Source organism: Mytilus edulis, chromosome 8, assembly GCF_963676685.1.
Source record: "Mytilus edulis chromosome 8, xbMytEdul2.2, whole genome shotgun sequence".
NCBI classification, from domain to species: Eukaryota; Metazoa; Mollusca; class Bivalvia; order Mytilida; family Mytilidae; genus Mytilus; species Mytilus edulis.
The window spans coordinates 67,170,313-67,185,325 of record NC_092351.1 but is presented as its reverse complement, the minus strand read 5'-3'; the positions used below and the strand labels follow the sequence as shown (position 1 = coordinate 67,185,325).

Here is a 15,013-nt window from a genome sequence, read left to right as displayed (position 1 = left end):
GATATGATCTTTCTAATTTTAATGCCAAATTATAGTTTTGACCCCAATTTCATGGTCCACTGAACATAGAAAATGATAGTGCGATGTTCAGGTTAAAGTTTTTGGTCAAGGTAGTTTTTGATGAAGTTAAAGTTACATCAACTTGAAACTTAGTACACATGTTCCCTATGATATGATTTTTCTAATTTTGATTCCAAATTAGAGTTTTGACCCCAATTTCACGGTCCACTGAACATATAAAATGATAGTGCGAGTGGGGCATCCGTGTACTATGGACACATTCTTGTTTTTATTCCAGTTAACATCAGTCTGCAGTTAAAGTTTTTAAAACATTTATAAGATTCAAAACTATCCTGGATTTTTACCAAACTTGGACAAATGTCTCTTTCAATCAAAAGATAGTATAAAGAGGAAGTAGTAGAGGGGCATTATGTTTTCTGGTCTGTGCCTCCGTCCGTTCGTTCATCCATCTGTGCGTCTGTTTGTCCCTCTTCAGGTTAAAGTTTTTGGTCAAGGTAGTTTTTGATGAAGTTGAATTATGCCATACCTACGATAGAAGAGGGGCATTATGTTTTCTGGGCTGTGTCTCTGTTCATTTGTTCGTGTGTCCCTTCGTCCCACTTCAGGTTAAAGTTTTTGGTCAAGGTAGTTTTTGATGAAGTTGGAGTCCAATCAACTTGAAACTTAGTACACATGTTCCCCATGATAAGATCTTTCTAATTTTAATGCCAAATTATAGTTTTTACCCCAATTTCATGGTCCATTGAGTATAGAAAATGATAGTGCGAAGTTCAGGTTAAAGTTTTGGTTAAAGTTTTTGGTCAGGGTAATTTTTGATGAAGTTAAAGTCACATCAACTGGAAACTTAGTACACATGTTCCTTATGATATTATCTTTCTAATTTTGAATTCCAAAATAAAGTTTTGACCCCAATTTCAAGGTCCACTGAACATGGAAAATTATAGTGCGAGTGGGGGCATCTGTGTACTATGGACACATTCTTGTTTTTTTCCTCATTTTTGTTGAGCCTGGAATTAACAGCAAAAGTAGGTGAGACACTAGATTCCACGGAACCCTTACAAATTTTTGATAAGCTGAAATCGCACCACATGACCTAAAAAAGTTTTCACATAGTACATAAGTCATTGTCCCTCCTCTGGATTTAGGCAGTTTCAGTCTGGTTTAAGAAAATACAGAGATTTAATTTAATACATAATCTTGATTGGGTAAATACCTTCCTCATTGCAAATGGCATTAAGTGTTACCCTTGACTGTCCTTCTGTATGTCCCATTTTTCCTTAAAAAAGCAAACTTGAGCTGGGGCATTTCAGTCATGATTGTACTTCGTCAGAATTATCTCCCCATTACGTCAGGGGTTGAAGGGATAAAACTTTGCTCAGTGCTCGAAACAAGAAATCCAGCAATTTGATTGGGTTATGTTCGAGTCTGAGTACAAAAATCATGCTCGAAAGTTTTATGACCGTGAAGCCAGTTCATTTTCACAATCGTAGAAATGAAAGCCATTGTAGGGATGACGCGCTATCAATTTTGCTCATGGAAACCGATAAATTTATCCACATTGCACCATTACGATCCTTATATGTCAGTTGTATTTTAAAAGACAAATGTATAAACTAGCTAATGAGCATCAGTTAATGATCTTGTCTGCATTGATTCAACTTTAAACTATTGTCTGATCGGTTGTCAGGTGGAATTTGCGAAAATTCATAAACATTTAAAAAAATTCTAATTAAAAATTTCGTGGAAGGGCAGACTAGATTTTTTTAGTGTATAAACACTATAAACCCTAGTTTTCACACACCAAAAATTATATTTTTTCAAAGATATGCATTTTCATCATCCAACTTGAAATACTGTTGTCAAGTACTTTAAGTAAATAAATAGCTAATCGAACACACCTCTGTTAAGATAGGTACTCATAAGATAGGTATTTCACTTGAACCATTATATTTCATCTTTTAGTACTGTTATTTTATGTGTTAAAAAGTCAATCTGTAACTTTGATATATAAAAATAATAGAATCTGAAGCGAGACGATGTATGAAATAATCTTACTTTGTACGATATCAAGACAAAATATTCAACTCAAACACGCCCTAACATAAAAAGGTGCACTCGATTTTCTCTTTTCGATACAATTGTTACTAATTTTTGGAAATTTTTCTCGAGTCACATAATGGAAGGGCAGACACGAAAATTTTTGAACTAATAGATTGATATGTTTTCCGTCCGTGGTAATTTTTTCAAAAAAATCGCAGGTTATCCATTTTTATTCATCCAACTTGAAAGATACCCATGTCGTCGCCTTGAAATCTACTTGTTCTGCTTAACTATGTACCAGATAAATTGAAAACTTATGCAAATGGTGTTTTTAAAATAAAACACCTCGTAATTGAGAAGAAAATTGTAAATTTGTTTGTTTCTATTAACTTTTAAAATTTTTGTCACTATAGTAAACAATACAGTACACATTTAGCGCCTTCTCTAACTAAGAGCTTCAATTCTTTTGTTCTATTTCAACAGGGTTTCCGACTGATTTGTGCCTTGAGACACATTCTACTTTTATTTTTCAATTGTGACACTTTTTACCTTTAAACCCTGCTATTTCTAGAAACACACATCTTAAACCTATTTTTATATGCCCATTTACGGAATGTATTATGGTATACCATCTGTCTGTCAGTCGTCAACATGTCTGACATTAAATCAAAAACCCTTTAACCAATTTGCATAAAACTTTATTGAATTGTGTATTTCTTTTGACGTGAGCTCCCTTTTGTTTTTTATAAATTTTAGATTTTACATTTACCAGTTGCAGGGTTTTATTCATAAAAAAGGGGCATTTTTCAGTTTTCGGACAAAAACTCAAAAATGCTTTCAAATTTTTAGTTGAATATAAATTCAATTCATATATCCAATTTCAAGTTCTTTGACTACTATTATTCAGAAACCTATAAGATGTCAAATATTTAATTACAATCCAAATTCAGACCTGTATCAAGCTTGAATATTATTACATTTCTGCCCCAACTGTTCAAGGTTTTACCTCTGTGGGCGTGTGTAGCTGCGCACAGCGAAGCATTTTATTTTATTGGTCTTTTAAAGGTGCATATTGGTTAATAAAATTGAAGAACTAAAACTTGCCTATTAAGGGAGAAAAAAGTTGTGAATATATGCTTGAAACATATTTGTGTATTAAGTTAAACTATACATATGTGTGTTTTGTATTTTAGGACATACCAATGGATGTGAATCAAGAAGACTTGCCTTTGTCTCCTCCCCGGGAATCTCCAACCAAATCTCCAAACTCATCAACACATAACAAATCAACATCAGGTTTACTAATAGAGGAGGCTGTCAAAAAACCTCTAAAACCTATCATCCCAACACCACTCAGGATTGGCTTCCTGGGACTAGGGATTATGGGACAGGGCATGGTAATGAATCTCCTCAGATCTGGACATGAAGTCACAGTATGGAACAGAACAGCTCAAAAAGTAAGTCAAAGGTAGCACTCCACAGTTAGAAAATAAAATTAAAAATGAGCCACAAAATGTTTTATCATCTCCTATTCCTGGATTTCTAATACATTAACCTAACTGTTTGTGTTGTACATGTGCATATGTATGTAATCAGTATATTCCATAGATTTGATTTTCAAAAGTTAAAAGAGTGAAAATAAGTTCCTTTTATGTGTATCCATGGCAACATTCTGCATTTATTTACCATAAAATATTGCAAAAAGGGGGGTGGACATGTCACATTATCCCCCCAAAATTTGGATCAAACTAGAATTTCAATGCCTTTGAGTAATACCTTTTTAGAAACTGTTTATATAAATCTTCCTAATGATCAAATAAAAAATGGGTGTCTTTCGCCTCATTTTTTCGTAAAATCCAATCACAAAGTTCGTGCGATAAAAAGTTGGAAAAAAACATTGCAATAATTGCCGGACCAATGTATGGTAGGGACATGCAAATACAGACTGTCATACAGAAAACAGCCTATATTACATACATTACATACTCTTGATGTTCATATAAACCCAATACAAAGGCTATTTTAATACTCAGCTATCCAAAAATGAATTTTATTGCACACTAGCTCTCATATTTGAAAAATCCACAGGGGCCAAAATGCGAAACTACACACCTAACTGTGGAGTGCTACCAAAGGGAATGTTTTCCTTGTAAAGTAAAATAACATGGATGGGAAAAATTATTTAAATAAACAATGTATATACCTTATAGCAGGACGCAGATTTTTTTCATAGTGTTAAATTTCGCAATTTTCGATGAATAAGGTATAGGAAATATAATGGCAGTTATCATTTTAGCGGGTTCAAAACTTTTATCAAGACCTGCATGTACACTTTTGCTGTAATTTATTTTGGCAATTTTGATCCATCTTCTAAAATAATGGAAAATTTACACCCTGTAAAAATAACCTTTTATACGGTATATCAACATTGGAATCTGTACAGGGTGTATTAGTTGTGAAGAGTTGTGAAGAGTATATGTTTTTCTATCAAATGGCCTTCACATTATTTTCATGCTGTAGTTTCAGCAACTTTTTATGCCTGTATGTAAGTATGTACAATTGTACATATGCACTTTGGTATGTTTATATGTCCTAAAGTTGGTATTCCTTCTCTAACTTTACCAAATGTTATGAAAAAGTAAAGTCACAAAAATACCGAACTCTTGCAACTTGAAGAAAATTCAAAACGGAAAGTCCCAAGTCAAAGCCTCAAACAACTGTCATATTCCTGACTTAGTAAGGGCATTTTCTTATGAAGAAAATGGTGGAGTTAACCTGGTTTTATAGATTGCTAAACCTCTCGCTTGTATGACAGTTGCTTCAAATTCCATTAAATTGACAACAATTTGTGAACAAAACAAACAAACATAATATCTTAATATGTCAAAAGTAGAGGTACAATGCTCATAACCACAAAACACAGATCTAGTTTGAATTTTGCTGTCATCACTTTTACCATTGTAGAGTTATGCCCCTTTATAAATTGAAAAATTACTGCTGCCTGAATTAAGTTTGCCTTATCCAAATTTTATGAAACGTAAAAACACAAAACATATTACAGCAACTCAGATTACGTCCATATTTGAAAAGCGTCACTTTCACAGTTCTTCAGTTATGTCCATTTTATAAATTTATGTGATATGTAAGTTTAGGCATCATCTGTGTCTCATGGACACATTCTCATATTTATATACATATATAATTGTATTTGCATGTGGTTTGTGTACATCTTTTTGACAATAATTAACAAGTTCTGAGTGGAATCTGATATGATGTGATTTCCAGTTTTAGTTCTTCTTTATTCTTTCCTCTACTATACATGCTCTATGGAGTATCACTACTATATTGTATTGAAAAGCCAGGGGGCGTTTAAACAGAAAGATTTTGAAAGCAGAGTAAAATGTGTACCTTATAATCCACATGACTTTCTCAAATACAATTTGAATACTAAATTTCCAGGCTAAAAATAAGGTATAGTTACTTTAATTCAGTCACAGAACTTTGATGTCACAGGTAAAGTAGATCTGATTCTTTATTTTTTCCACAACAAGATATGTCAATGTATTTTAAAGGTTTGGAATGAATTCATTGTATGATGGAAGAGTAACTTGATATTCAATTGAATTAAGAGAAATAATGAATAACATTTTATTACACATGTAGAACAATTAATAACATCTGTAAGACAATACATTCACACATACAAACTTTTAACATAGGACTCTAGTTGTTTGTAAAATATTAAACAACAAAATATTGCTGGGAGATTTTTTTTATATTTTAAAAATGAAAAAAACAAAGAGCCATGAATATTGGGGAAATGAAGGGAAAATTATGATTTCTATTCTACACAATAGTGCAAAACGAATTAATAAGAAAAAATATACAACATAATGCTATGAACTAATTTTTGACATTCTAAATTAATTTAAATACGCTGACTAATACTTTATTCCGATTCCCAACTGATCCACACCATTGCACAATCTTTCTTTCCTTGTTTAAAATATTTGTTTCAATAAATGAAAATTGATTTTATCTAGTGAAATGACTCTTTTGAAAATTTATAACAATTCCAAGACAACTAATTTAACACTTTTGCTTCACAAAACAAAACAAAAAATCCTGAAGCAGTTTAGACACATGTTTCAATGTTTCCAGAATTACTTTTGTTGTCTGATTCCTCTTCACTTTCATCAATTAATTGGATTTGTTCCAACATTTGATCAAGTTCATTACAGCTGTTATACATTTCCTCAATAATATTATCATCGAAATCACTTTCTTTCATTTGACTAGAATTTTCTTCATTTATTTGGATCAAGTTATCTCCCCTTGACTGACTAGAGTTATCTCCCATTGTTTGATGGAGGTCTATATCCACATGTTGACTAGTTTCTGAACTCGGATCAAGGACATTTATATACTCTGTTCTGCGGAGGTCCAATTGGCTATTTGTTGGTGTTTCATTAGTTGAACTTGCGGTTTGGTACTCAGTATCACTATCTGAGGGAGTAATAAGGTTGAGGTCAGGGTGAATAAGATTGGTTTCAAATATCATTGATTCTGTTCGAACACATTCAGAATCAATAATCATACGGCAATTGTCAAAGTTCATTGTTTCAAGTAGCTTTAAAACATGTCGCTGTTTGATTTTATATTTCTTGTGAACACGAGCCATCTGGGATGAACCATAGTCACGAATTTTGAACAGTTGATTGTTGTATGTATCTCGCAAATGTTCTAGTTTTTGAGCACTGTTATCTTTCAGTCGTGTCACCTGACTGTTGTAGTTATCACGTATTGTATCAAGTTTGTTGGAGGCCCACTCCCTACGCTGGCTAGCCCCTTCCTTGAAACGCACTGCTTGTGATGTGTAATTGTCTCTAATTCTCTCCAGCTGATTATGATACCCATCACGAATACGATTCAGTTGTGAATAATAGTTCTCCTTGAGTCTCGCAAGTTGAGCACTTTTGTACTGATCCATATTCTCCACAAGTTTAACAATAGCATCTCGTCTTCTTTGGTTGATGCACCTTCTAACTATAGCAGAAATGATACAATAGATCAAATTCAACGTAAAAAATGATGCAGCACAGGCCAGCCCTATAAGAAAGCTCCATATTTTAATTTCTGTTAGAATGCTTGTATCAATAAGTAGATTCATTCCAATGGAAGTCTTATTTCTTGAATTTTCCACAATGCATTCATAAAGTCCTGTATCTGATCTCAGCATATAGTCTATAAACAGATCACCGTTATTCAACACAAGAATGCGATCTGCATTTCCCACTAATTCTGAATGGTAAGAGTTAGTATTGTGCCATGTGTGATCCATGTGGAATAATCCATTCTCTTTTACATCCTCTATGGTAGGGTGTGACTCCCACACTAAGGAATGACTAGGATAATATATAAACATGTTACCCCGTGGAGTAACCCAGGAAATGAGTGGAGCTGGGTTCCCTGTCCATTCACAGTGTAGTATTACTGATGCTCCAATAGGGCTTTGATATTCAGTTTCATTTGCCAAGACAGTAATTTCTCCACAGTGATCTTGAAGTTCTTCCAGATTAAGCTTGGATAACTGAACCCTTTGATCATTTTCGTAGCAAGAAATGTCCTGACTATTGATGACGTTTGGACTAGGTTTGTCCTGTTCGATGATCCATGTAATACTACAGTCACACGGAAGGTGATTACCCTGAATGTCAGTTGTAACATTAGTCATGGTACTGAATGTTACCGGATGCAGTGCTGTAATATTGTTATAGCTTATGTTGATCATCTTGGCGTTGACTAGATCAGCAAACAATGTGACGTGAATGTATTCCAAGAGGTGATTATCTGACATTTGTAATGTTGTGAGACTGTGCAGTCCCCTGAAGGCCTCCCTGTTCAGGTATACTAAATTGTCCATGTGAGACACAGACAGATATTGAAGTTGAGACAACTGTTGAAAAACTGGCAAAGTTATTTCGGAGAATGGGTTTCTATCCAGAATGAGGGTATGAAGAGATGACAAAGCACTGAAAGCATTACTAGACAAGTTATGTATGTTGTTTTGGCTAATGTTGAGAATTTGAAGACTAGGTAAAGGTGGGAGTTCAATATCCATTAGATTATTTCTAGATAGATCCAAAAATTGTATATCTTGTAAGTTGTAGATGATTGAAGTATTGAAACTGTCCCAGTTGTTTCTAGTAAGATGTAAGATTTTGACGGTAGGTGGGATCCATAAATTGTCAGTAGAAATGTCTGTATTACTGAGATCCAAATAAACCAATGATTTAAGTGTGTGGAATGTGTTGTTTGTTATATCCAGGTTTTTATTCCCGCTAAGATTTAAATGAGTCAGATTCTGAAGTTCTTTGAATGTTTTGTCATTCATCTCTTCAATATTGTTGTCTGAAAGGTCAAGTTCACGTAGCATTGAAAGTTTTGTGAACACAGATTCTGTGATTGATGATATGGAATTATTAGACAGTTTTAAAATTTCTAAATTCTCCAGACCTAGAAATTCTGAATTGTTGTTTTGATTTTGAAAGACATAGGTCAAGTCTTGTACATAATTATGACTTAAATCTAGTTCTATAGTGTTATATGGAATTGTGGCTGGAATAGTGAGCAGATTTTTTCTGGAACAATCCACTGATGTCTGAAAATTTCTCGTTGTACATTGACAGACTGATGGACAACATTGGACACTTGTTGACAAGAGTACCAAGACAACACCAGCAGACAGCAGTTGCCATGGTGTTTTCATCCCCATCTTTTTCACGAGCACTGAGTGCCTTTGTTGTTTCAAGCTACATATTCAATGTCAGGTTACCTGCAAAAAAAAACAATTGTGTTATAGCAATTTCTTTTGTCATAAATCAGGACGTTGGTTTTCTCATTTAAATTGTATTATGTTTTGCTCATTGTCGAATGTAGTGTGGTGAACTATAGTTGTAACCTACATGTCATTTGGTTTCTGATAGATTGCTGCCTCATTGGCAATCATACCATATCTTCTTGTTTTTATTGAACAAAGCAGCACAAATAACATACACATTACAAATGTCATTCTTTGTTAATTCTCATTTTAGAAATGTAGTTGTTGTTGCATTGATAGTTCTCTTTTATATTTTCACTGGGTATATATTTTTTTAATCATCATTATTAGAGTATTCTTTATCAAATTAAAAACATGAAATCAATAGTATAGTCGAGGGATTTATGGGCTGACAAAGTTTATATGTAAAATAGGTAAAAATTGATTGCCATTTACATAAGTTTCAAAATGGTAAATGCGTTTTAGATGTTTATTAATTGGAAGGGGGGAGGGGGTATTGATTTAGCAAACCCAGACAGGTGTAGAGGAGATGTGATGGGCAATAATGTCATTTGAAAAGATTTTCAATAATCCTCTGCCCCTTGAAAAATATTTATTAACACTAATGATTATTTATATTTTAAAAAAATTGTGAAGAGTTTCAACACATGAGCAGAGAAGACAAAGATGACACCAATAATTTCTTCTTGTTGCTTCAATGGGAAGGAGTGGGGTTCAACTGATCATAAGTCTCCCTATAAACCTTTCTGTCTAGGTTTTATATCATAAACAAATGTTTCCTATCAGAATGAAGAAGATTATATCCTGCCACTTCCATTCTTTTAAAAAAAATAGTCGTGTATTTTGTGGTATTTAGTTTCTAAATCTCTTATATACAAAATTGTTTCAATATCAGTGAAGTTATTATTTGATGAAGAGTAGGAGCTCAAAGTGTGTATTCCGATTTAGATCAAAGGTTTATTTGTAAAGGTGACACATACTTACTGCATGTTAGTATATCATAGTTTATATAAAAATACTAGTAACACTAGAGACGTAATTATCAGATATAATATTACACCTGATATTAGTTGTTTCTGTCTAATTATTGGGTGCTGGAAAAAAGAAACATGCCTGTTTAGTTAAACATGAGTTTATAGGGATTTTTGTTGGTATTTGTTCATTATTACAGAATGCTCTAGTAGAGGTTTTGCTCTGGAAAGATTATTAGTTTCTAAATATTTGTATTTTCCAGTCACAACAGAAAATTCTTATCTTCCCCCACCACAAAAATAATCAAATTTTACCTCTCAAAATTAGATACTCCCTATGAATTTCAAGTAATCAAAAAAACAACATAAGGAGTGACAGTCCAGTAGCTGACATGTGTCAGTAAAGTGTAGTTTGTAATTTGTTAGATTAAGAACAGGTAGGTATATGTACCAATGTACAAATGTTAATGAACTACAGGCCACTTGTTGATATATTATTATCTCTTTATATCAACTGCTTGTAAACATCAAAGGTCAAATCGTGTGGGATATTGTCATGATAATAAATATTGTCCATGTACTGCATTGGTGTTACATGTACTGTGGGCTATCTATTATTTCATTTATCAAAAAATCAAACTTCTTTTAAAGTGTTTTAGAAGAAAATATATATAATGTTCCCTTGTAGAGCCTGATCGGTGCAGCTGTAGTTAACGGTAACCTTCTGTAGAGGTAGAACAGTCATTGCACTGGCAATGAACTTGTGCATGATCTAAATAAGTAGGAATACATCAATGCAATCCAATGACATTTTAAAATAAACCAACCAAAGACATTTAGAGGTCAAACATTCCATCTTCTACAATAGACATAGAGTAGTGTATACTATAAGTCAAATGTTTAATGGCCCCAAGGGTAGAGAAGTCGAGAATGAATTGTCATTACTCTACATGTTGAACTCTGAAACATTAATATCTAATTGGCATATCTTACATGTATTATTAGAAGGTTTTTATACATGTACGCCAAAATTTCAGAATGTAGTCTTTAAAGGATTGAATTATTTTAAAATCAAGTTGATTATAAATGGATGTTACATTATGTAGAAACTCGTCTAATTAGCTTCCAGTCAAACTCTGTAGCTTTCAATAGGTTCTGTTTTCTAGAATTACATAATCAAATTTTCTTTTGAGTTAGATAATAGACAATGGCATGATTTTACAAACATTTCATTAGAATGGTACGTGTTTTACTGATGACTAATATGTCAGAAAAAATAACAGCAGACTACATGCTAAAAATCTCAGAAATCAATTGCAGACAAATAACCATTTGATATTTACTTGTTGTTATTAAAAATTAGAGATGTTTTATAGGAAATTTGAAAAAAATTGGACAAAATTTGTTTCCATATTAAAATTATTTATAGAGGAAATATTTCAGCATGCTGCATAGAAAGGGTGAAAGGTGAAGGATATAATTTGCCATGAACTTGAAACAGGATGTTGGCATTTGATCTTTTCCTGTAATTGTATTTGAAAATCTATTGTTGGGTCAACATTTTATGAAATGATGAGAGAGTGTACCAGGAAAATGATAACATAAGTGTATTTTCTGTCAAAATATTTTACAATTTGTAAGAGATATTGATGAACTTAAATGCATATTCTGCAAAATTTTGATTCAATAAGAAATGTTTGAATTGTTAGAAAAATTTCAAATGTGATAATGGAATAGAATATGAATGAGTGGGTGTGATATAAACATATTTTTGGTCAGTCCTGTGTATTAGATCTAGAGGAAATTAAATTACTGAAAATTACAAAACTGCGTACCAAAAATAGCACTAAATTCAAAACAATATCACAAGCAGAAAAAATAGACGAAACTTATTTACGATTATTAAACTAGACATTTATCAAATGATCCTTCCCAAAATAGCCTAGAAATCATGTTTTTAAGGTTCTGTCTGGATATTACAAGAAATACTAATAAATTCAATGATTCTTCTAATAGGAAAAAGTTCATAATTGATGCTACAATTTTAGTTCAATAAATGTTATTGATTTCAACTATGGCTCTAATATGGGATCTTGGATCTTTGGCATATGATATTGAGGTCACAAACTGGGGTGTAATTAGTTTAATTTGTCTCATTAATTATTCAGCATGCTGGTTAACTTATTACATTGGAGGTTAGTTATTTAGTGCTTATATTCTAAACAGGATCAAACTAGGTTCAGTTGTAAACTTTCTAATTAAGATAAAAGAAATTTATTAGAAAATAAACTTTTTATGTATTTTTTGTTACCAGCACTAATTAATTGCCATTATTTTCATATCTAGAAATAATTTTACACATATATATATGTATATTTATAGACAAAGGAAAAAGGACATGTTCATGTTCAGCTAGTCAGGATATATTAAAAAATGATGTTTAATTATATTCCTGTTTTGGTTTTAACGACTAGTGTACTAGAATTGTCTACACATGTTAAATCTATCGGATGTCCATGTCATTTGGTAATTAACACGTTACAGGAAGTATAAGCTTTGTCAAGGTCCTTAAAAGGACTTTGGATTCTAGGTTTCAAAAGTAAATATGGAATAAAATTGACCATATCAATAGATTAACAATTAATTTATAAGAATAAATGTACTCAAATACTTGTAGGAAAGATTTCTTTTTGAACCCCTTTCTTTTCAATGACAAATTGCACACATTTTCTTTTGTTGCTTTTAACAATACTTGTTTACATGTTACAGAAATATCGTAGAAATTGGAAAAATAAATTTTCACATGCCTAAAAATGTTTTTTTTGTAAAAAAACTTAACTATTATATTCAGCTGGGAAATTGAAATGGCTTTTTCAAAAATAAGTTCCTCTGTGCTAGGATGCTTTAAAAATTTGGGAGATAATGCTCTATTCAAGAATTTTTGTAAAATGTATTTTACTTATTGGAAAAGTGTGCCACATAAAGCTTACCTTTACTAAAACTGAATATAAAATGCTGCAACACGCTCAATAATTATCTTGCTTTCTATGTTTCATGTATGTGAATTAAAATGTATTTATAAATGTAAACTCTTCACTAAACTAGATATAGTTAATGTCATATATTAAAATCTCCTACCTAATCTAAAACACTGTTGACATATGGCAGCCTCTCACATCTTTTGTACAAGTCACATGATTTCTACTGATGTCATGTGACTTTGTTTGTTAGAAAACAAAAGGTGTAATAGTTGTGGATATAGATAAGTGATTAGGGTCATTATTGGGTCAAGTTATACAACCCTTTGAAATCGGTGACCATCAATAGGCATATCATTCACTCCTGATGTTTTTATATTAATGAAATATTCTAAGATATCCATTAGTTTGATATGATCTGATAAGAGTATTTGTAACATACTTGATTACATAGAAACTTACATGTATGCAATGATACACATTAAATCATGAAGTAAAAGTTGGCCATCTTAATGTTTCACATTTTTTTCATCACTAAGACCAACCTTGGATTAACAATTTATGTGAGGAGAACTAGCTTAGAAAAGTGTAAACTGTGCAGGAATTTTGTTGGCATTTTTATTTTGTGGAGAAAAAAATCACTAAAACTGATCAAATGTTTTTGACTGATAAGAATTTTTAATTGCAAGTTTAATTTAAAAAAAAAATACAATATTTTTTTACTGAAAGAATAGATAAACTGCATACATATTCAACTAAGATTAATAATTTTGTAGAGCTAATGTAAAGGATATGTCTGTATAAAGACTAGCCTCAAGGCACAAGTACCATACATTACAAGTTTATATCAGTAGTTAAATTAGGTCATGATGTCTGTAAATGTATACCGGTATAGATATATAAGAATATTAAGTACATGTAGATTATATACATGTTTAGGTCAGAGCATCATTGAAGCAAGAACTAAATTATGTGAAGCTCTACATGTACATATTTGTTGACCTTCAATCAATTGTCACTTGTTTACAGCTTCTTCAATTTAAAAATACTGCTTCACAAAATAAAAAATAAAAAAATTGGAGAATTTGTTGCCTCAAATTGAGTTCGTCTCAGATTCGTACATGTACCTTCAGGTTGATAAATGTCCCCATTTCGGCTGATTTTCTTTATGTAGAAATTAAAAGGGGGGTGTTGTAGACATTTTAGAAAAGTGGAACACATAACACATTTAACGTCTGTCTAACATGGTATTAAGTATTATAATTATGAAAATATGTATAGATTTAATGATCAGAAAAATCCTCTTTCTGCTGCAAATAATTAAAAAAACATGTGATGTTGTCTGTGTTTAGATAGTAAAATGCCAGTGAATTACTTACTACACTGATAATTATACAGTAATAAATATGTTATAAAAACTCTTGAAATATTGCATTGTTATAAGAAATCTGATGCAACAAATTAAAATGAGACAAAACATGCTTACCATTAGTATTTTGTATTTGAAGCTAACATCAATGTAAGAAGCCATGTTTAAAAATAATCTGGTCCTGATGCTGAATGGGTTAGTCCATTCTGTGTATTAGGGATGTCAGGAGTGATACAATCAATACTTCAATATTGTTTTGTTTACTTTCCCAGCAAAAATCAATAGTTAAATGATCTAAGTAAATATATGGATAGTCTTTGTCTAAGTAAAGCAGTAGAAACCCAGGTGTACTATCAGATGTGATAATCATTAATAATTAAGCAATAGAGAAGGTTGGTTATGGAGCTCCCATATTTTATAGTTCAATCCATAAATCTCATTTCTTAGAACAAAGAGATAATTGTATATCTGTGCAACTGAATGTTCTTTTTTCTTCCAAAGTATTGAAATGAGAATAGAAATGAAAGGCTGATACTTATTTGCCAAGTGGTTATTATGTTTTGTCATCATTATATTATTATGAAGAAACATGTTGATTATTTAAATGATTAGCAGTTCAGCAAGTAGATGACGTTGTTAACTAAAATAACTTGTTTTTGTTAGAAAGAGTTAATGCTAGGTGTTAGTCTTGTTTCACACTTCTAGATAACTGCTAGAATAACATAGTCAGATCGTACTTGTATACATGTTTTTACAATTTGGATCTACAATAACTATAGTCTGGTTATAAAGT

General features: G+C 31.9%; 2 protein-coding genes across 4 annotated transcripts in view; one reads left to right on the top strand and one right to left on the bottom strand.

Moving 5' to 3' along the window:
- Positions 1-15,013, top strand: part of LOC139486831 (uncharacterized) — a 45,095-nt gene that overhangs the window by 11,710 nt on the left and 18,372 nt on the right. The window contains exon 9 of the mRNA XM_071271836.1: positions 3,255-3,518. Within this exon, the coding sequence (XP_071127937.1) occupies positions 3,255-3,518 (264 nt within the window). The remainder of the gene's footprint in view (positions 1-3,254; positions 3,519-15,013) is intronic.
- Positions 5,696-14,455, bottom strand: LOC139486830 (leucine-rich repeat and immunoglobulin-like domain-containing nogo receptor-interacting protein 2). 3 transcript variants are annotated; one of them, XM_071271833.1, is made up of 2 exons: positions 14,338-14,455; positions 5,696-8,896 (listed from the first exon to the last, which is right to left on the bottom strand). In XM_071271833.1, the coding sequence occupies exon 2, from the start codon at positions 8,834-8,836 to the stop codon at positions 6,197-6,199; it is 2,640 nt and encodes an 879-aa protein (XP_071127934.1). In that variant the 5' UTR covers positions 8,837-8,896; positions 14,338-14,455; the 3' UTR covers positions 5,696-6,196. The 3 variants fall into 3 exon arrangements, with proteins under 3 accessions (XP_071127934.1, XP_071127935.1, XP_071127936.1); XM_071271834.1 differs by lacking the exon at positions 14,338-14,455 and adding an exon at positions 13,012-13,102; XM_071271835.1 differs by lacking the exon at positions 14,338-14,455 and adding an exon at positions 12,864-13,036.